General features: G+C 39.8%; 3 protein-coding genes and 1 long non-coding RNA gene across 4 annotated transcripts in view; 2 read left to right on the top strand and 2 right to left on the bottom strand.

The window, feature by feature from the left end:
- LOC124876347 overlaps positions 1–12,341 on the bottom strand; it is a 38,807-nt gene extending 26,466 nt beyond the window's left edge. The window contains exon 1 of the long non-coding RNA XR_007040287.1: positions 12,260–12,341. This is a non-coding gene — a long non-coding RNA (uncharacterized LOC124876347). The remainder of the gene's footprint in view (positions 1–12,259) is intronic.
- On the top strand, positions 802–7,376 carry LOC124876345. Its single transcript, XM_047379016.1, has 5 exons — positions 802–889; positions 2,342–2,600; positions 4,910–4,943; positions 6,028–6,202; positions 6,282–7,376. The coding sequence occupies exons 1-5, from the start codon at positions 847–849 to the stop codon at positions 6,620–6,622; spliced, it is 852 nt and encodes a 283-aa protein (XP_047234972.1). The 5' UTR covers positions 802–846; the 3' UTR covers positions 6,623–7,376.
- A 2,886-nt stretch (positions 12,342–15,227) lies between the features above and the next one.
- Positions 15,228–22,294, top strand: sms (spermine synthase). Its single transcript, XM_047379653.1, has 11 exons — positions 15,228–15,411; positions 16,293–16,413; positions 18,057–18,144; positions 18,313–18,377; positions 18,494–18,669; positions 18,789–18,943; positions 19,069–19,158; positions 19,857–19,971; positions 20,084–20,163; positions 20,729–20,844; positions 20,961–22,294. The coding sequence occupies exons 1-11, from the start codon at positions 15,366–15,368 to the stop codon at positions 20,989–20,991; spliced, it is 1,083 nt and encodes a 360-aa protein (XP_047235609.1). The 5' UTR covers positions 15,228–15,365; the 3' UTR covers positions 20,992–22,294.
- Positions 22,189–23,028, bottom strand: part of LOC124876684 (adhesion G-protein coupled receptor G6-like) — a 24,043-nt gene continuing 23,203 nt past the window's right edge. Inside the window, exon 30 of the mRNA XM_047379652.1 lies at positions 22,189–22,924. Coding sequence (XP_047235608.1) covers positions 22,821–22,924 — 104 coding nt within the window. The 3' untranslated portion in view covers positions 22,189–22,820. The remainder of the gene's footprint in view (positions 22,925–23,028) is intronic.

Raw genomic sequence — 23,028 nt, 5'->3', positions numbered from 1 at the left:
TGCAAACTATGGCTTTCGCAAAAGGAAGCAAATGACAGAAAAAGTACAGCTGAGCATATTTACAGGTTCATCAGACTTTCATCAGGTTTGTAGCCAAGAACCCATTCATTTCTTCACAACACAAAAACCTGTCATTTTACAATGCTGTGTCCATTTATTTACAAACCTCTGTCAACAGAAGTTTCACTAAAGACCTTAAATGTGTGCCCTAATATTTTACAATATTTTGTTTAGTCTCATAAAAAATGTTTAAAATGTTACATAAAGGGGTAACTTAATATGAATTTATGTTCAGAATATCATCTTGGTATTTTTGGAAAACAACATGACAAAATGTATTTGTTTTTTTGGGGTCAGTCTTTTAACTTTCTGATATTTTTTGAAAAATATGCAATTTTAAGCAACATTGATTTGAATAATAAGAAACTCCTTAAGGGTAAAAACCCTATATAAAACCGGACTAACTTTATAACTGGCCTTTTATTTTTTGTTTTCATGTTTGCTGTAGAAAGACATAGGAAAAGGGAGGGGATTTTCTCTCTATATTTTATTTATTTACTTACAACCCTGATAAAACTGCTATTGATTTTGTGTATGTAAAACTCAATTGATATTAAAGAAAACTGTTTTTAAATTGAGTCTCTGCACATAGTACAACAGTTTGCGTGCAGCAGATCATCACAACCCATTTTTATACCAATCTGCTGAGCTACGGCTCTGGAGTGTCCCAGCTGACTGGGGATTAAGGGTGGGCATTAAAAACTCACATTGAATCTCATGTGCTCTCCAAACAGACACAAGTATTTCTCTCTGCCCGCGGTGGACTGTGATACACAGTTTGGGAGCATGAATGTCTTGGGGATACACCACGGGGTACTCAGGATGTACGGTAAGCAACAATCAGTGCAGTTTTTTTTTATTTTTGGGAACAATATGAGTAACAACCAAATTTACCTGAAAGATAGTTTTGCATCTTTTAACAGATTTTTGCTTACTTCACATGTCTGATGACAAATATTGATAAATGTTGGTTTTTGTAAATATATGATTAGAAGAAGTGAAGGACTCACTTGCAGAGCAGAACATAAATCTGGTTGAATACTTTATTAGTAAAGTTATGAAAAACTTACTAAAATCCAAGAGGTGAAACAGGCAGCACTGGACACATGGAGGACAACGAAGCAACAGGGCACATGAAGTCAGCAGAAGGAAGAACGACATCCAGAGAGCTTAAATACAGTGGCAAAGTGAGGAGAAGGCATGGAGACACAGTGAGTGATATCGAGGTAATTGGTAGGCACAGGATGAATGAGCTTAATTGCCAGGTGGAAGTGCAGAGGGAAGGCTGAGCAACAGAGGGATAAGACCGGTGACGAGACATAAACAGAACACTAAATGCAGGAAAAGACAAATGTAGATTTAAAGGGAATACACAAGAATACACATGGAATAAACTCAAAAACTGAGCACAAGGAATAATTAAGAAAGCAACGTCTAACTAACGATAAATAACACTGACTATGGCAGAATAAGGAAATGAACATCAAAGAAAAACAGCAATAAGAACCAAAACCAAACACTCAAGGATTATGACCTGTGCATCATGAAGTTATTGTAATACAAAACAGGATATGCACATTACCAGTGATCTATTTTTAGCCAAGTTTCATGTTTTTTTTAAATATGTTCTAATACCAGCATTTTAGCCTAGACTTGAAATGCACTAAAAAGCAAAGTTAATCTGCCTTTCTGTCTTTTTAGGCAAAGTATAGCAACTCTGTCAGTGCTTGTAATTTATTTTCATATGCAGTTAGGGTCTGTAGAGAAATAATAGAATGAGCAAATGCATGTGTTTGTAGATTGTGTTCATTCTGGTGAGCCCTGATTGATCGTGTCCAGCATCCACAACCTCCTGATCCTCTCCCCATCTGACTGCTTCTAATCTAATCGGGTGGGATGATGGAATGACACAGTGTTCGTTCTTTAATCCACATGTACATTGCTCACACTGCTACTGCGATCACTGGGACCATGCCTAATACTCAGGGTTCGCACGCAGCCTGGAAAAGTATGAAGTTTGATTTATGTTCTCCAATCTGGATAAAAGTGGATAAATAAAATTAAGAGCATGGGAAAAGATTGATTTCAGTCCCAATCCCATTGTCTAAAACCTGTGTTTTTCTTTCACTCCCCCTCCCTTTCTTGAGTCTATATTTTCTAAATTCCTTCTTTATGTTCTTCCTTTGATTTTTCCTCACTTTCTATTAATATGCTTTGAGTATCTTTATTCCAGTAATTACTCAAAACGTACCCTATCTTTTTATCATTTGTTTTTCTTAAGGTGGATTCATTTTCAAACAGTGGAAGAAGCGGTTTCTGCGTCTAACCGCAGAAGGCAGTCTCTTTGTATGCCACGATGCACTGTCTCCACCTCACCAGGCTGTACTGTTGCAAAGAAACTGTGAGGCAATTGTTGAAGGCAAGGAGATCCTAGACCTACCAAAATTACCTTCTGGGGCATCAAAAGACAGCTGCTTCGCCCTGATTCTCACCCAGAATAAGTACCTGCTGCTGCTGGCTGACACACCCACAGACTGCAGGTCAACACGCTTTTGTTGCTTTATCTTTTACATTATCATACTAGAGTAGTTACTACACTTTATTTTACATTTTCTTTTGGATCAAACATTGGTGCATTTGGTGAAATATTGTTGTCTAATGACTTGTGGCTTAAAACACATTACTGTATAGAAGATGCTTTTTGTTGGTAAATACAGGGGTTGGACAATGAAACTGAAATACCTGGTTTTAGACCACAATAATTTATTAGTATGGTGTAGAGCCTCCTTTTGTGGCCAATATAGCACCAATTCGTCTTGGGAATGACATATACAAGTCCTGGACAGTGGTCAGAGGGATTTTAAGCCAGGATAGTGGACAGGTCACTACGTGATACTGGTGGAGGAAGACGTTTCCTGACTCGCTCCTCCAAAACACCCCAAAGTGGCTCAATAATATTTAGATCTGGTGACTGCGCAGGTCATGGGAGATGTTCAACTTCACTTTCATGTTCATCAAACCAATCTTTCACCAGTCTTGCTGTGTGTATTGGTGCATTGTCATCCTGATACACGGCACCGCCTTCAGGATACAATGTTTGAACCATTGGATGCACATGGTCCTCAAGAATGGTTCAGTAGTCCTTGTCAGTGACGCGCCCATCTAGCACAAGTATTGGGCCAAGGGAATGCCATGATATGGCAGCCCAAACCATCACTGATCCACCCCCATGCTTCATTCTGGGCATGCAACAGTCTGGGTGGTACGCTTCTTTGGGGCTTCTCCACACCGTAACTCTCCCGGATGTGGGGAAAACAGTAAAGGTGGACTCATCAGAGAACAATACATGTTTCACATTGTCCACAGCCCAAGATTTGCGCTTCTTGCACCATTGAAACCGACGTTTGGCATTGGCATGAGTGACCAAAGGTTTGGCTATAGCAGCCCGGCCGTGTATATTGACCGTATGGAGCTCCCAACAGACAGTTCTGGTGGAAACAGGAGAGTTGAGGTGCACATTTAATTCTGCCGTGATTTGGGCAGCCGTGGTTTTATGTTTTTGGATACAATCCGGGTTAGCACCCGAACATCCCTTTCAGACAGCTTCCTCTTGCGTCCACAGTTAATCATGTTGGATGTGGTTCGTCCTTTTTGGTGGTATGCTGACATTACCCTGGATACCGTGGCTCTTGATACATCACAAAGACTTGCGGTCTTGGTCACAGATGCGCCAGCAAGACGTGCACCAACAATTTGTCCTCGTTTGAACTCTGGTATGTCACCCATAATGTTGTGTGCATTTCAATATTTTGAGCAAAACTGTGCTCTTAACCTGCTAATTGAACCTTCACACTCTGCTCTTACTGGTGCAATGTGCAATCAATGAAGACCGGCTACCAGGCTGGTCCAATTTAGCCATGAAACCTCCCACACTAAAATGACAGGTGTTTCAGTTTCATTGTCCAACCCCTGTATATTCTCATTACTGGGAATTTTTCACCCTTGGTCTCCTCCAAACCTATTGGCACCCCTGGTAAAGATCTGCAAAAAGCTTTCAAAGAAATTCAGAGTGGGTGGAAAGCTTGGGCCCCAGGGGCAATGCCGGATCCTGTGGAGACGTCTTCAGACAAGAAGACTTTTTCAACACTCCTCTTCAGTCTGTGCATAAAGCAGTTTCTCTGGGGATGTCACAGATACTGAAAGACTCCACAAGTGAAGCCACAACACAAAATCCAAACATGTGGTCAGTAAAGTACCATGAGAGCTGGGCAGCAGATATCTGTTGTGGGCAAGGCAAGGAAGGATTAATCCAGGGACATGAATATGGTCGGTAACTAGGCAACAAATGAGAGCAGGAATAGAACACTAGATTTCTACTGGGACAAGGCTGCCGATAATTTGTCATAGAGGGCGGAGACTGGGATGAATTTAAGTAGATTTAGCAGGAATAACATGGTGACAAGAAAACATAAATAAAGCACAGGCGTGGCATGGCAAAAACATGAATCATTACAATGTCAAGCAAAAGCTACAACAAAATAACCCAAATCTGTCCATATTAACAGTCAGACCAACAATTAAAATGCTAAAACAACTGGAACTGTGACAACAACGTGGAACAGGGAAACCAAGTTTATATTAACACACATTCTCAGGGGAATGAACTACTTTACATGAAAATTTTACAGTGTAAGACAATGCTCCTAAAAATGTATTTATTTTCAGTCATTATTACAGTGGGTTGCCAATTATCGAGAAATAAGTTTTTATTTACATTTATCTAAATGTATATTTTGCTTTTTGTGTGGCTTTTTTGAATTAATAAAATCCTTTCTTGGTCACTTTTCAGTCAGTGGCTGAACATGCTGAAAAAAGTCAAAATGGTAAGTTAATGATATACATTTATGTTGTTCAGGTAACACCTTTGGAAGTGCAAGCTCTCCTTGTACTACAATATGGTTGCCTATAGAGTAGAAAAAAATGTAAGGCAGTTTTGAAGCAGGGTCAAGGCCTATTATGTTGACCATCTTACATTACCTTTGAAATAAGAATACAGCTGGCATATACAGTGACAATTGCAGCTCATGTATGAAAGACATGGATGTGTGTGTTTGTACTGTCAATACAAAAAAAAAAAGGTAATGACAGTTTGCAAGGGATATGTACATTACAGAAGAACAAATTCAAAATCAAAGTCAAATAGTTTTCCGCAATAGTTTATTGGCCTGAGGAATTCAGTATTTGCTGAATATTAAAGTTAGTGGTGGTAATGATTGGTAGATTTCAAAATAATGATATTGGTCGGGGTGGAGAGTCAAAATATTTATTGTTTATCATTGTCTGGAAAAAAGTGTGCTAACTGTCATTGCAGTGATAAAGTCAAATTTTTTCAAGATCGCATATCAAAAAACTGACTTTATTGTTATTGGGTTAATTACTTATTCCACTAACCGGTTCTATAGGAGCTTCAATATCTGTCAATATTTTTTTTAATATGAAAAAATGCAATTATTGTGTGTGGTTTTGGGGTACCACAGCACTATTTAATGTAACTGATGTACTGAAGTAGCATACACCAGTGCTAAAGTTTTATTTATAGACCAGCATTTGTGTTTGTGGGACTCTGATTGTATGCAGTGATAGATGTATCGCAAAAATGTGATCGATTTTTAAAAGTCACTTTTATCATTCTTGTTTTAAATAGCACAAATAGAAAAACAGTAAGTCCATCTCACACATCCCTAGTTACTGGTTAAATGTGATATTTTATTCTTTAACACAAGTAATTGGTAATGCATCAAATGCTGCTCCTTTTCTCATTCTAATAAAAAAAAAAAAAATCATAGGGCTTATCCACTTTAAAATCTCCAATCTTTTCTTTTTTATTGTTAGTTTTGTAGATTCATATTTAAAATTAAATCTCTACAATCAATTTATTACTTTTCTGTGTATTACGGCTACCTACAGAGTCTGTCATCACCCCTCAGCCCTTGTAAGCGCCATCAGGCAGTACCGCCACACATTACTCTCCAAGATCTGGTCCCTGAACAAATTCTGGACAAAGATCCACCAACTCCACCTGTAAGTGACACAGAGTCAGCCTCTCCAGGACCTACAAGCAAAGCCTCTCCAAGGGAGAACGGTGAGTCTATTTTGCTGCATTTTGTTACAACAAAGATAGAAAAATACGAATGAACTTCAAAAACCACTTAATCCAACAGGCAGAAATTCCCCACGGAGAAAACAATACAGACAGAGTGCACAGGCGGTAAGATGCCTGCGTCATGGCACTCTCAATAATGCCCAAGCGATGAAGGCAGTTTATATGCTGATGGGAGGGGCTGCTGCCTCCTCTGCCCTGGGCTACCTTGGAGCATGCTCATCTTCTAATCTGGATGTCAAAGCCGACCTGACGGCCAACACGGATTTCTCCGGCACAGGACCTGCAGGAGCGTACGACCTTGGAAGTTCCTCGCTCAACCCCCCCCACTTCAACAGCTTTGACTTTGAAGTGGCAGACTCTGATTTTGATGCTTTTGATTGTGGTGGGTTTACTTTTTAATGATCCGAGGCCTGGAGGATTATAAATGGGAAAATCTTAATTGATTCCATATTTTTTATGAAAGGGACAAAATCTTACATAAGCTTAGAATTCATTCTGCTTTTTGTTGAAAGCAAGGTTGATGTTCTGGTGAAGCACATTTGCTGGGCTTAAGGTGCCAGAGAAGACAAACGTGAGAACAAAGGTTACAAAGAGGTGAGAGGATAAACAGATCTGAGTGATTATTTTGAAGCTGATCATAATTAAGATCTCCCTCTCACTGCCAATTTATATTCATGTTGTATTATTCCTGTGGCAAAGTATGTATTACAACAGCTTTTAAAACCCAGTCCAAAAAACTGTATTGTAGTATATTTTATGTTTGATTTAAGGCTGTGTTGATGTTGGTATTATACTTCTGCGTTGTCTAACGGTGATTGTGAATTTTAATAAATGTGAGTAATCTGTAAGGTAATGTTAAAATGAAAGCTGTCTCTTACACTGGTGCTACATCGTGCATCCATAGCATATAATGTGGGGTATTACATAATGCTTAAGGAGCATTATTGTATAACCATAACTGGATTTAAATGGATCTGCAGGAGATTTTTCATTTTGTGACTTCAGAATTTAACTTAATTAAAAGCATTTTTTCTTCACAGCTAAAGTTTTCCCAGTTATCCACTTGTCATCCTGTGGGTCTATAATGTGTTACTTGATGTGGAATTTAATCAATTACTTAAAGAATAAAGCTGGTGTGTGGAACTTTGCTGCACTTGTGTTTCCTCATTCTTCATTTAGGGAAGGATTTCTGTAGGAAATTCTTCTCTAAAAAGTAATACAGGTGCTAACTATGATGAGTTATGCCATGATATGATGAGAGGGATAAGGCCAGTACACTCCTTGACAAAGCGTGTAACCTAGCCTCTCTATTTTCAGCAGCAGGCAGGGGGCGCCTATTCAAAACAGGGGGTCACCAAACTGCCCATGACTGCACATACAGGGGTTGGACAATGAAACTGAAACACCTGGTTTTAGATCACAATAATTTATTAGTATGATGTAGGGCCTCCTTTTGCGGCCAATACAGCGTCAATTCGTCTTGGGAATGACATATACAAGTCCTGCACAGTGGTCAGAGGGATTTTAAGCCATTCTTCTTGGAGGATAGTGGCCAGGTCACTACGTGATACTGGTGGAGGAAAACGTTTCCTGACTCGCTCCTTCAAAACACCCCAAAGTGGCTCAATAATATTTAGATCTGGTGACTGTGCAGGCCATGGGAGATGTTCAACTTCACTTTCATGTTCATCAAACCAATCTTTCACCAGTCTTGCTGTGTGTATTGGTGCATTGTCATCCTGATACACGGCACCACCTTCAGGATACAACGTTTGAACCATTGGATGCACATGGTCCTCAAGAATGGTTCGGTAGTCCTTGGCAGTGACGCGTCCATCTAGCACAAGTATTGGACCAAGGGAATGCCATGATATGGCAGCCCAAACCATCACTCTGGGCATGCAACAGTCTGGGTGGTACGCTTCTTTGGGGCTTCTCCTCACCGTAACTCTCCCGGATGTGGGGAAAACAGTAAAGGTGGACTCATCAGAGAACAATACATGTTTCACATTGTCCACAGCCCAAGATTTGCGCTCCTTACACCATTGAAACCGACGTTTGGCATTAGCATGAGTGACCAAAGGTTTTGCTATAGCAGCCCGGCCGTGTATATTGACCGTGTGGAGCTCCCGACGGACAGTTCTGGTGGAAACAGGAGAGTTGAGGTGCACATTTAATTCTGCCGTGATTTGGGCAGCCGTGGTTTTATGTTTTTTGTATACAATCCGGGTTACCACCCGAACATCCCTTTCAGACAGCTTCCTCTTGCGTCCACAGTTAATCCTGTTGGATGTGGTTCGTCCTTCTTGGTGGTATGCGGACATTACCCTGGATACCGTGGCTCTTGATACATCACAAAGACTTGGTGTCTTGGTCACAGATGTGCCAGCAAGACATGCACCAACAATACATGCACCAACAATTTGTCCTCGTTTGAACTCTGGTATGTCACCCATAATGTTGTGTGCATTTCAATATTTTGAGCAAAACTGTGCTCTTACCCTGCTAATTGAACCTTCACACTCTGCTCTTACTGGTCCAATGTGCAATCAATGAAGACTGGCTACCAGGCTGGTCCAATTTAGCCATGAAACCTCCCACACTAAAATGACAGGTGTTTCAGTTTCATTGTCCAACCCCTGTACATAAAAGCAATAAAAAAATTGTTTAGGGTACAACTGGTAGATAAATAATATTTTATGAATACACTGCATGTGCTCTCCATAGCCATCCCCCACCCATGGCAAATGTGGCCATGTGGCCTATATCAAAAACTGCCACTGATCAATTCTCCTTTAGTGAGAATATATGAAAATATTTAAAAACCACAGAAACTGTGAAAGAGTTTTCTCCTTTCCTTTCATAAGTTATGTGTGTGTATGTGTCCAATCCTGAAGGAAATAAATGAATAATCTAAACTCTTTCCCTCTGGCATTTTCTTACATTAAATCAGCTACACTAATGGCTCTGACAGAAGGCCTTCTGAATAATAACCCATTTTAAGCAAAAAGTGGATTTTTGACAAATGTACGTTTCCTGCCCAACCAGATGGTCGAACTGCTTCTTTTCACCTTTAAAAATACAGACCTCCACGGATCTGTCACCTTCTGCTTTACCAAAACCTGGCTGGGTGACAACACCCAGGACCTAAACAGGCTCTTTCATTGCCTGAAAATAAGGAAAGCCTCAGGACCTGATAATGTCTCCCCATCATGCGTGAGAGCCTGCGCTGACCAGCTGGTGCCCATCTTTACTCAGATCTTCAACAAATCACTGAAACTGTGTGAGGTTCCCTACTGCTTCAAACGCTCCACCAGTACCCAAGAAACCCACCATCACAGGATTAAATGACTACAGGCTTGTTGCCCTGAAGTTTCAAGTCATGAAATCCTTTAAGCGACTGGTGTTAACGCACCTGAAGGACATCACAGGCCCCCTACTGGACCCCCTTGCAGTTTACTTACCGGCAAACAGGTCACCAGATGATGCAGTCGACTTGGGACTACACTTCATCATGCAACACCACCACCACCACCCAGGGACATATGCCAGGATCCTGTTTGTGGACTTCAGCTCACCCTTCAACACCATTAACCCAGACATCCTTCACCAGAAGCTCACCCAGCCCAATCTCCTGGCCTCCTCCAGTCAGTGGATCACCAGCTTCCTGAAGGAAAGGCAGATGGAGGTTAGACTGGGGAACATCTTCCTACTCCGCTTCTCCCTGTGCACCAATGACTGCACATCAGCAGACCCGTCTATGAAACTCTTAAAGTTTGCAGATGACACAACTGTTATTAGACTGATCCAGGACAGTGATGAGTCTGCATTTAGTGGAACTCAACCCACTCAAGACTGTAGAGATGATGGTGGACTGTCGGAGAGCACCACCCCCACACACCCCCCTCAACATCCTCAACAACACTGTGTCTGATGTGGACCACGTTTGGTTCCTAGGAACCACCATTTCTCAAAACCTGAGGTGGTCCTCAAACATAGACAATGTTCGGAGGAAGCCCCAGCAGAGACCGTACTTCCTGAGGCAACTCAAGAAGTACAACCTTCCACAGGAGCTGCTGGTCATCTTCTACACTGCCATCATTCAGTCTTACCTGTCTTCAACCATCTCAATGTGGTTTGGCTCTTCCACAAAACAGGAGAGATCCAGACTGCAATGAACAATCAGGTCTGCAGAGAGAATCATCAGGGCTGATCTTCCCTCTATCCAGGACTTATACAGGTCTAGGGTAAGGTAAAGGGCAGCTAAAATCTCTGCAGACCTCACCCATCCTGCACACAAACTGTTTAGACTTTTACATTCAGGTCAACACTACAGAGTGCTGTCTGGTAAAACCAGCCACCACAGAGTTAGATTCTTCCCCCAGCCTGTTTCTCTGATGAAAACTTTACAATTAAAGTTCCAGAACAACACTGCATACTAAGACTGATCTCACATTATATTCTATGTATTGTATAGTCACTTGTGTATACAGGGGTTGGACAATGAAACTGAAACACCTGTCAATTTAGTGTGGAAGGTTTCATGGCTAAATTGGACCAGCCTGGTAGCCAGTCTTCATTGATTGCACATTGCACCAGTAAGAGCAGAGTGTGAAGGTTCAATTAGCAGGGTAAGAGCACAGTTTTGCTCAAAATATTGAAATGCACACCACATTATGGGTGACATACCAGAGTTCAAACGAGGACAAATTGTTGGTGCATGTATTGTTGGTGCATGTCTTGCTGGCACATCTGTGACCAAGACAGCAAGTCTTTGTGATGTATCAAGAGCCACGGTATCCAGGGTAATGTCAGCATACCACCAAGAAGGACGAACCACATCCAACAGGATTAACTGTGGACGCAAGAGGAAGCTGTCTGAAAGGGATGTTCGGGTGCTAAACTGGATTGTATCCAAAAAACATAAAACGCCAAATCACGGCAGAATTAAATGTGCACCTCAACTTTCCTGTTTCCACCGGAACTGTCCGTTGGGAGCTCCACAGGGTCAATATACATGGCCGGGCTGCTATAGCCAAACCTTTGGTCACTCGTGCCGATGACAAACGTCGGTTTCAATGGTGCAAGGAGCGCAAATCTTGGGCTGTGGACAATGTGAAACATGTATTGTTCTCTGATGAGTCCACCTTTACTGTTTTCCCCACATCCGAGAGTTACGGTGTGGGGAAGCCCCAAAGAAGTGTACCACCCAGACTGTTGCATGCCCAGAGTGAAGCATGGGGGTGGATCAGTGATGGTTTGGGCTGCCATATCATGGCATTCCCTTGGACCAATACTTGTGCTAAATGGGCACTGCCAAGGACTACCGAACCATTCTTGAGGACCATGTGCATCCAATGGTTCAAACATTGTATTCTGAAGGCGGTGCCGTGTATCAGGATGACAATGCACCAATACACACAGCAAGACTGATGAAAGATTGGTTTGATGAACATGAAAGTGAAGCTGATTAGGTTGGTTAGGTTAATTGGTCACTCTAAATTGCCCTTAGGTGTGAATGAGTGTGTGCATGGTTGTTTGTGTGTTGCCCTGCGATGGACTGGCGACCTGCAGCCAAATCTCTAGATCAAATGTGTTGAATGAAGATTTTTATGGACATGCGTCCAGTGAAAAGTAAAAAGTTTGAAGTAATGTTGTCAGTAAATGACCCCAACATATGCTAGTCTGTTGGGGTAGTAGTCACAAGACATGTTCCCAGAGCAGCATCTGGTTCTGATGTCAAGTATTATCCCAAATACAAGAATGACTACGATTGCTACGACAAGCTCTATCACAGTGACAACAGATATCAACACTGTTACAGCATTCCACAACCTAAGTCATGTCATCCAGACTACAGTGATGACCATGATCCCGTTAAGCCTTACTGAACAATTAGACCAAGAGCTTGTGATGACAGCCATTACTATGTGCTGGAGAGGGGAAACTCTTCTTATTACAGAGATCACCCTGATGACTTTTACACATCTTATTATGGATCTGGCAGAGAGAGATATAAGGGAGGCAAATACTTACCTGACCTGCAATATTATTCTCCACACTGTGATTCAAGATATGGCAAACCCCCAGCTTCAGATTCCTATAGGGGTCCCAAACCTAAGGGAAGAAACTTGTGCCATCAGAAACTGAATTTGAATTGCTCATACTGAATTTGTATTTGTGTATTTCAAATTAAATGCATTTGTTTGAAAATGAATTTCACTAAACTGAAACTGAATTTTATGGTTTGAAACTGAATTCATTTGCTTTTAAAATGTATTTCGTTCTATTAAAAATTAATTTTGACTACTTTCACTCAGGTCTGTAATTCAATTTCAGTTCCAAAATTCAGTTTTTTGTGTCACACATCTGGGTCCTTGAGGATAGCCACAGATTAATCAAACACAGATTCATCGATTTACGTTTCACGTCAGGTTAAACTTCCTTTACGGCATGTTGAGCTGCAGCAGTGCAGCATACATGAGCTTGGCGTATGTCAATCACCAAGACAAATGAGCATCTATAAGAAGCGTCATGTAAACAAATGATGGTCAAACAGCAACACTTATGCAACCTGTAGCTATTAGCTAAACATGCCAGATTAGCGTAGTACCGCCGGTGTTATGTCGGTGTGCGTTTCTCTTGCCCTTACCTCAGCGTAACTTCTGTTGCCTAGCAACCTTGTTAGCGTGAAGCGCAGAGTTGTGAAGACGAACAAATGGAGCCTGAAGGTTAATACCGCTGTCTCTACTGTAAATAACTAAACGGTTTTTATTACCCTTTTAGATATTGCTGATGGCTTATAATGGTGTTTTGTTTTAAAATGTTATTGTTTTATGATCTTGTTCATTATTTAGCCATTTAAAATGTTGAAAATATTGTTTGTGTTCATAGATATAAAAATCTAACACTAGATAAAATACATTGATGACAAATACCATTTGTTTAATTTATTTGTAAAGCTTTCAACAACTTAAACACTAACATATTAACTTTAGGAACAACGTTTAAATTAGTTTATTTGCAGAGCATAATAATAATAATTATTATTATTATAAATGAACCAAACATTAATATTAGATTTAATCTGGCTGAATTATATATGTTTAACTTCCACCCATTGGAGATACCCAGCGGGATTTTGAAAACAATGTGCCGGGAGTCAGCTGTTCTCTCGGGGTTTAGCGCACCTCAACCACCCGGTCAGCTGACAGCTGGCGAGCCGCCTGGTTGGGCAGCTGACGAACACATCGGCGCATTTGTGTAATTAAGCGATATCTTGATAAACAGATCAGATATTTTAGGTTTACACAACTACATTCTCATCTAAAAACATTGTAAAAGTTCAGTTGTTTCACAGAATGCGCAATATATCCAATTTTGTTCAAAACTTTTCTCTCTCCTCCGGCCTTTCCTACTTCCGTTTGAACAATCTACTTCGACCCGCAATGCATCATGGGATAGGGTGGGACACGGAGGATACACCGGACCCATCCTTCAAATCTGGGGAAAAGAAGGACGCATTTGTTGGAACCTTGGAGATTGGACAACATTTGTCTTCTCATCCAGGACGTTATCGGCCTACAAATGCGTTCTTCAAAGGATGCAGACCTGAATTTGGACACAGCAATAGCGAATGACATCCGTGAATCATTAAATCTGTGTTTGATTAATCTCTGGCTTCAAGAACCCGGATGTGTGACACAAAAAACAGAATTTTGGAACTGAAATTGAATTTCAGACCTGAAAGTGAAAGTAATCAAACTAAATTTTAATACAAAGCAAAGCAAATTTCAAAGCAAACAAATTCAGATTTAAACCATTACATTTAGTTTCAGTCAGTCATTTTCTACCGCTTATTCCATAGTGGGTCGCAGGGAAGCTGGTGCCTATCTCCAGCAGTCTATGGGCAAGAGGCGGGGTACACCCTGGACAGGTTGCCAGTCCATCACAGGGCAACACACAAACAACCAAGCACACACTCATTCATACACCTAAGGGCAATTTAGAGTGACCAATTAACCTAACAGGCATGTCTTTGGACTGTGAGAGGAAGCCGGAGTACCCGGTGAGAACCCACGCATGCACGGGGAGAATATGCAAACTCCATGCAGAAAGCCCCCCGGTCAGGAATCAAACCCAAGACCTTCTTGCTGAAAGGCAACAGTGCTACCAACTGCCCCACTGTAATGAAACCAATGCATTTCATTACAAATTACACAAATACAGATTCAGTCTGAGCAATTCAAATTCAGTTTCTTCCCATACATAAATAAATATATATGGAGGAAATACTAAGATAAAGATGATATGCTTCTCATAAAATAGTACAGGAGGATAATTCAGCTCTACACCATGCCTTGCTCTGCTTATATAATTTCATATCAGATCATCTCCACCACTGTTGCTGTTATAGTTCCTTTTCTACGGACATGAGCTAGATGTTGATTTTTGAAACTGTTTTAGGCCGGCTGTGCACATGTTGCATTTTGGCTTTACTGCTGTGGAGAGGATTTAGTCTTTCAAATCAGAAGGGTGTGGCCACTAGCACTAAAACAAACCCCAACAAAACAAATTAGCTGGCTGGTTGTAACAGCCTGCATTTCCTTTGTTTAGGCCACTGAAACAATTGTTAACAAACTAGACGTAAACTGCTTGTGTGCTTCACTGACAGCAAAGTAGTTCCCCATGGTGATTTATGAAAAGTTTTGTAGCCTAAAGACTCAACTGCATTTGGCATCTGCATGGGGTTTAGTCTGCTGATTAAATATGACATTTCCCTTAACAAATACCCTATCTTCCCCACGATAACTGCTTTTGATACTTGATTCCTACTATATTGGGCCGTGAGGACGTTTTGCAATATAATTGCAAATATGCTGCATGATATGAAAGCTTTTTATAGCATTGCGTCGTAATAAATGATCTGATGTTTCATGGGCGTGTTATTAAATGCTTGTTTACTTCAGCGCTGTTGATGTCGCAGGTCCTGCTCCCCGCAGAACCCTCCGGTCTATGAAGCCACGTTGGCCCCGCCTCTCTGGTGCGTAGCGGCAGCAGCAGTGGTAGCAGGGCCCACCCTCCGTCTCTGCAAGTATTCGCAGCCTGCTGTCCCAGGCATGGATGTCGGTTGCAGAGAGACATGGCAGTGCGACATTATACCCTCGATTTTAACCTCTCTACACCAGGTAAAATACTTGAAAAAAGTCTCTGAACTTCGCGTGTTTATTCCGTTCACAGACTCTGCATCCAGGTTGCATGCTAGCTAGCCGGCTAAACAGCTAGTTTCTAATTGCCCTTCAAGACAGCAGGTTGTGACTGATTTAGACCGAATTTAACTCAGGCATATTCTGTACATTTTGGTTTCAAGGTCAAAGTTACTGTAGATAAACATTTTTAATTAATTGTGCTCGTAGTTATGAAACACTTATACGTTATAGTGGATTTTCTCTGAGATTTCTAAGGCACTGGACAGCGGCTCGATTCTTGTCTTGCTAACAATGTGAATAAAGCATGTTCAATTCAGCGCTATCGCGTAGGAAATAGCTGATTTTTCCGCCATTTTTGTAGTTTTGCTTGTGAACGCTGAACTGAGCCTGAACAACACTGTTTCACACCTATAGAGGTACCAGTGTTATATCTGAAATATACGAAAGGAAAAAAATTACAATACGTTTAGCTTTTGCACTGCATCTGCTATTGTGCCATTAGTGATGGAAAATGTTTATATTACAAACGTTTCTTTTTAAATTGTATTACCCAGCATTTATTAAACCTTAACAAATTTAGCCTTGAGGTACATTTAGGTGATCCTTCCTCTTATATTGTATTGTATAGGAGTGTTTTAAACGTTACCATAAATGATATTTTACAGATTAACCAAAAAATACATACATTAATTCTTAACTTAAAGTGACATTAGCACTACAACTGTTATATGTTCTTAAAGCTATCTATTTATGAATGGAAGGTTGTTGGACATTACTGATTCCGAACTAACCTTATTTATCCTATTAATGTGGTACACTGATACATCGTTTTCCATTTGTCCGTTTATGTTTATCTCCAGTTGACTCAGCCTCGGTAGTGCCTGGTCTGCTCTCTGTGTTTCATGAGCAGGAGCTGACAGAGACTGTCCATGACACAAATGGGCATGGATATCTGGCTACATTTATTGGCAAGAATGGGCGGTAAGCAAAAGAAATATATATATGGCAGTCTCAGCCATGTAATGAAATTAATTCTACAAAACTCAAAGCTTGATTTTAATATGCTTCTTACAATTGTACTATGATCAGTAGGGATCCATGATATATCTGCATTAACATCGGTGTTGGCTGATATTAGTAATTTTTTACCAAATCGGTTTTGGTTCCATAAGTACAAATGGGCTGATGTTAATAACCTGTGTTTCTTTCCATCTTGTTGCCGTTGGTGTATGTGTTTGGGGAGGAGGTTGGCCGTGTGGTATTTGTTTGAGCAGGATTGTGGGATGTTTAACTAAAGCAGAGAAGTAATGTCAGTGGTTTGGTCGTTTTTTTTTTTTTTTCATACTATTAAAAGGGTAGGGAGATATATATAATATGAGCCATTACAGAAATATGAATATCGGATATTGATTTTTAACTCAAATTTTCATAATTTGGAGCAAATAACTTTCTTCTGACAGGACGTTATCTGGTGTCCAAAAGAATGAGGAGCAGCTTGAATCTACAACTTACTGAGCTGCTTCATTATAAATGTATTGAATCATTGCGTTGGGTTGAACAACCGTTTGCTGGGAAGAAAAAAAATATAGTTATGTATCTTTGGTTGGTAAACGATATTGTTGAATGAACTTTCTTTTAGTGGAAAACAATCCATAAAAGCAGTTTCCAACTCGGTTCCTTGTATGTTATTTTTTTTATTTCACTGGTTACTCTTAATAAGTCCTAAAGTGGCTCTGAGTTGGTTGTTAGTTTGTGATTCTTTCCCAGAACCAGCTCAGGTTAAGCACCAGAACCATTCAGGTGGAAAAGTCCTGATAAAGAATCTGTGGAGGAAGCTATAGAGGGGGTGGCGATGTCTTGGAGCGAAGCCTGTCTCATTTCTTATAGTAGCATCTTGGTTGAATTAAAACTATCAATCAAAATCTGCTCCATGATGTGTTTAATGTTGAGCTTAACTGTACATTTTAATTCATGAAAAGGAGATAATCCTGTAATTCCTTAATTTTCTGTTTGATTCAAAACTACTACCTCTTTTAAAAATGTTTAAATAATGTTGACCCCATTTGCTTCCTGAGCGGCCACATGTCGTATCAGATTTCTGACGCCTACCGTTATCATCATGGGCCATTTCAATTGGTACCGGGCAATGATGCATGTTTCTGTCCAGTCGGAGGATGTCATCTGTTTGTTACCAGGTGTTTGGAGAACATTTGAATCAGTAACTAAAAACTAATTTTAAAATATATTTGTAGAGTACAGTTGTGTGATCTCATACGTTGTTTCCATTAAATTACTGACTCTGAACAGGATTTAGTGCTGTTAGACTCCTCCTCCCTAACATTTCCCAGGTTATATTCACAAACAGAAAGATAAACTAAATTATTACTGATTTTTGCATCTAGCTTAAATTCAGAAACCTTTTTTTTAATAAACCGATCACATTAGTGGTAAGCCACGTTAGTAAAATATGCCGTCCATGGTTTATGTTTTATGATTTAGCAAAACCTTTGTCTTTACTGGGGAGGAGCTGGGGTTAGATGTTGCAGTTGTACATTATAGGTGGAGAATCATTTCAACAATAAAAGGTTTTTATTATTTTGAATTACTTCATTTTTCTTTCCTAGGCTTGTGATTCTGCGTGTGCATTCCCATGGGTTGGTCACCATTGATCTGCAGTGTCATGAAGATGATAACTTTGCACAGCTAGACAATGTAAGTGATCAAAAGCAAACAAAAAAAGAACTTGCAGGTAGTCCAGTAGGACAGTGGTTTTCCCTGTTAAATTGCAGACTTTCAAGCTTGTCAGGGAATGCAGTTTAAAATGCAACACTTAATGTAAACAACAACAGTACACAGACATTATCTTAATTTCCTCCACAGCTTTTAAATGCACTGGAAAAGAAGTTAAAGGTTCTTTTAAGTGGGAACATTACAAGGATTAAAAGGTAAGGATCCAGGTTCTTGTGATGCAATTCCACTCTGGATATTGAAACGACTTTATTTCATCAAGGATTTGTAGTGCAGTACCTTTAGGTTATGTGTATTATTAATTTCCCTCCAGGCTCCCAGCGCTAGTGCGAGGAGCCAAAGTTGACCGATACTGGCCCACAGCTGATGGCAGACTGGTGGAGTATGACATCGATGAAGTGGTATACGAAGAAGATTCTGCATACCAAAATATCAAGATATTGCACTCACGGCAGTATGGAAACATCCTAGTGCTCGATGGAGATGTCAGTAAGTGTATATAATAAAACATGTTTTTTCTGTGGATAAATTTCTCTTTCGTACCGACAGACATTGCAGCTTCACTGAGGAAAGTAAAGTGTTGTGTAAATGGTGTATTGTGATTGCAGACCTTGCAGAAAGTGATTTAGCCTACACCCAAGCCATCACAGGTAACGGGAGAGAGAACTATGCTGGAAGAGAGGTGCTGATATTAGGAGGAGGTGATGGTGGCATCCTCGCTGAGCTGGTCAAGCAAAAGCCAAAGATGGTCACCATGGTGGAGATATCCTTCATAGATTGTTTTTTTGTTGTTTGACTCTTTATTTTAACACCCTAAAGCAAAGTATTCGGCTTTCATATGAAGGAAATCAACATCTTGATCTGACTTTTCCTTGACAAAGCATCTACATTGACCAGAAGGTGATCGACGGGTGCAAGATGCACATGAGGAGGACTTGTGGAAATACGCTGGACAACCTGAGGGGCGATTGTTACCAAGTGAGTGCTGGATGATTATTAATATCTCTCAATGGGAAAATTCTGTGCCTGCTCACATTTGTGAGGAAAAAAAGAGTCTCGTATAACAGGTTCTAGTAAAGCTTATTTATTTCTTTAGTATGCTTTAGATACTAAGCTAAAATTCTTTGTGTATGGAGATATCTGAACAAAAATAGTTTTCTCATTGTAACAAAATAATTGCTCTGGAAAAATGCTTCGCTTTTAAGTCCATAAAGCGGTTGAGAAATGACTAAACACTGCACTGTTTTTCAAATAATGTTTCCAGAATAATTACGTAATGAAAAACACACTTAACTGCAGTCTTACCTGGCAGCCCCTGTGATAAAAGAAAAAAGAAAACTGGAATGAATATACTGGTCCATAATGCAAAATGAATTTAGATTAATTTTGATGAAATTCTCACATATATGTCCAATGTGTTTTATAACTGTTTCCTGTGTCTCCCTGACAATAGATCATTTAAATTACTTAATGAATAAATTTATTTGTTTCTTAATATCGACTTGTTTCTTTTTTGAAGGGATTTCTGCAGACTATGTATTAGGTTATAAATTCACCAAAATAGCTGAATGGTATCTGGAGTGATTTTCTTAAGAGCAACGTAGACATTTAAAAGAAATCTCTAAAATGTAATTGTGCAGCATTGTATCGTCATCATCACATCTTGTTAATTACAGATACTAATCCAGGATTGTGTCCCATTGCTGAAGAAGTATGTCCAGGAAGGAAGAACATTTGATTATGTAATTAATGACCTCACTGCAATCCCTATATCTACTGCACCCGAAGAAGGTTCCTGCTTATCCATTAATCCATGATACAAGTTTTAGTGTCACATATATGCAGCATAGAGAAGCCATTGTTTACCTCATGGCATTTTTCTGGAAATGTGTGCTTTTTACAGATTCTACGTGGGAGTTTCTCCGTCTTATCCTAGACCTATCGATTCGTGTCCTGCACCCCGAGGGGAAATACTTCACCCAGGTGAGGAACTTGTTTAGTTTATCATCAGAGAGTCTGAAAGCTTTGATCAAATGATAAGTTGTTGCAGTTTAACAAAAATTCTTCAACATTTAATTGTAAGACTATATACCTTTTTATTGGCATTGGGGAAACAAATATTTCTTTCCAATAGGAAGCCTCTTCTGTCTTATAACTTGGCAATTTTTCTCAGACTTGCTAAATTTACATTAAAAGCTTTTTGTTGGGCCATGAGAAAACGAGTGAGAAACCAAGCACTGAATATCGGGACCAAAACCTCATTTACACTTTCAGGCATGGTAGGGAAGGTGTGATGGTTTGGGCTTGTTTAAAATCAAATATGTACAACACAACTCTATGCAAACTGAGCGTTGTTGTCCCAAAAATGATCAGTAGCGATGAAACTCGTGCCAATGTGCAGTTGACGTTATGCCTGACTGTTTTTTTTTTTTTTTGAAAGCGTAATCAAGCAATTTTACTCAAGAATTAATTTTTACTTCATACAGTGTGGTAAACAATTTCTTTTGGTGCATGTTATGAATTTTTTTCTTCGTTTTTACTCCATCAGGGTAACAGTGTTAATCTGAAAGAGGCGCTGAGTCTGTATGAAGAACAACTGGGAAGGCTCTCATGTCCGGTTGACTTTTGTAAAGAGGTGGTGTGTGTGCCCTCCTACTTGGAGCAGTATCCTTTTTCCTCCTCCCAGCTATGGTTTTAAATTATGCAACCCACCTCATAAAAGTACCAGCATTAAAAAGAATGTTTTTTTTATTGTCTACAGTCCTTAATTATTCTTTCAGATGGGTTTTTTACACTGCATGGAAGAAGTGAAGACCTCGTGTTTTCTCTGCTAAAATTCCCCACAGCTGGAATGTGAATGTGCGAATGCTCCTCTTGTTTTTCCCGTAGCCATGAAGGTGTGGTGAAACTGAACGTCATATGAACACAGAATATTTAGAAGACGATTATTACCTAGTCACCGACTGAGTGACTTGTTCATACGCTTTGTTACAACTACCATTAACATAGATCTTGAAATATATCTGTTAATAACTGCCAGCATGCTGTGAGACTGCTCCCTGAGTGACAAGTTGTGATTAGATCTGACTTTCAGGCTGTTAGATTTAAACAGGTTTGTTATTAAGATTTATAGAAGCCAATATACTCGTAACTCATTGGACGCATCAATGCAGTGTACACTTATTTTCTTGAGTTGATATTTAAGTATTCAACTTTGGGCCTTGAGTGGTTTTGACGTCTGAAGGAATGAGGCTTTTTGAGTCCGAGGCCTCAGATCTTCAGGGTTGGATCATCTCGGGGAAGTAAATGCTCAGAGTGAATAGTAAGACCCCTTTATGTCCATTGCTGTCCATTGCGTATGCAGCAAACATCTGCATCAACTTCTATTTAGTGATGGTGAAACACTCCAACCTATTTAAGGCCGGTTAATGTGGGAGGAGGAGGAGGAGGAAGATGCAAAAGAGTTCAGTCTGCTCTCATCTGAAGGTGCACGTTCATATTTTTGTTATTATCCCCATGTAATCCTTCTCTCTGGGGTTTAATTGTTTTATCATCGTTTGCTGCCAATTTTTGGTCAGAATTGTTTTGTGTGTGAGTGTTATTAGATTCGACATTGATTTGTATGGGTTCTGACTGAAATGTCAACATTTAAACACTGATCTGATACACTGACAATGTGGTAGTTCAACCCACCATTGAGACCATTGAGTTGTGAAGCTGTTGTGAGTTGTTCTTAAGCTTTTTTCTTGTTTCTGCCACTGAAATGAGATGTAACTTTCTCAGTCTGTATCAAGGCAGTGTGGTTCATCCCCAGTGAGTCTTAAGTGTTTTAGTTCAGGTGTGTTTTAAAAGGGAAATTATTCCTCTTCATTATTGCCATCTTTGTGCTTGTGCTGGTTTTTACATCATGTTTTATTAGCACCTTTGATTTCTCCTGATATATTAGGTATATTAGGTGCATGCTGAGGACGGTGAATGTAGCTTTCATAATAAACAGTACACAGCACATTAGATGGACCCTCTGGGCCATTTATTTATTCGTTCATTATAAACTCAACAAATGCTGTTCTGATAAATTGTTTGACCATATACAATTAAAGAGTTTTGGGGGAAATGGTTTCTTCTTTTCCTCATTTAAGTAACATTTGTAGAGCAAAAATACCAAAGGTTAGATTTGAGCTGCATACCGACATCCAGAAGTGGAAATAGCATTGCAACCAGTTGAATGCTTCTCTGCCTTTCTATTACATAAAAAAAGCTGCACTAGCCTTCAGAAGACAAACACCTTTTAGACTTGTTTACTGTCTGGACAGGATATCCTGTTTGAGGCATTTAAGAAATGGCGATTAGATTCTATAAAGGCATGTACATAAGATCATTAAATCTGTCACATTTAACTAATTTTGTCTGAAAGTAAGTAAATAAATACATTTGTTAAATAAAGAGCATGTATAAATAAGCAAAAAATATGGCTTTAGTGTTTAAAAAAAAAACCAAATGTTCAACTTTATACGTGGAATTTCTTAGAAATCATTTAACGAATACATATGAGCTGGAGATGGATAATACATAAATATAATTCTCAGGTACTTTATATACACCTATAATAACGTGTGAGTTTATAAGCTGCTCTTTGTGGATCAGGATCCTCGTCGGCTCCTGAGCTGTCTGTTGATCTCGTTGAGAACCACATCTGTACTCGGCTCTTCATCAGCTGTGATTATTCTGTCTTCAGCTGGGTTTCCTGCAATGTACCATGACATTATTTTTAATGTTTGCAAATAAATCACAGCTATTGAACCAATGCAGTGGTATCCACAATGACTGGCACCCATGGTAAAGATTTGT

This window comes from Girardinichthys multiradiatus, chromosome 11 (genome assembly GCF_021462225.1).
Source record: "Girardinichthys multiradiatus isolate DD_20200921_A chromosome 11, DD_fGirMul_XY1, whole genome shotgun sequence".
Classification (NCBI taxonomy): Eukaryota; Metazoa; Chordata; class Actinopteri; order Cyprinodontiformes; family Goodeidae; genus Girardinichthys; species Girardinichthys multiradiatus.
Note: the sequence above shows the minus strand (reverse complement) of the source record. Positions and strands in the feature narration are given on the sequence as shown.

Bases quoted from the DNA above. Each gene is read 5' to 3' on its own strand.
- sms (XM_047379653.1), top strand. From the start codon at position 15,366: ATGGCAGTGCGACATTATACCCTCGATTTTAACCTCTCTACACCAG. The intron at 16,414-18,056 runs GTAAGCAAAAGA...TTTCTTTCCTAG, and splicing joins TTTATTGGCAAGAATGGGCG to GCTTGTGATTCTGCGTGTGC. The intron at 19,972-20,083 runs GTTCCTGCTTAT...TGCTTTTTACAG, and splicing joins ATCTACTGCACCCGAAGAAG to ATTCTACGTGGGAGTTTCTC.
- LOC124876345 (XM_047379016.1), top strand. From the start codon at position 847: ATGAATGTCTTGGGGATACACCACGGGGTACTCAGGATGTACG. The intron at 4,944-6,027 runs GTAAGTTAATGA...GGCTACCTACAG, and splicing joins TGCTGAAAAAAGTCAAAATG to AGTCTGTCATCACCCCTCAG. The intron at 6,203-6,281 runs GTGAGTCTATTT...TTAATCCAACAG, and splicing joins AGCCTCTCCAAGGGAGAACG to GCAGAAATTCCCCACGGAGA.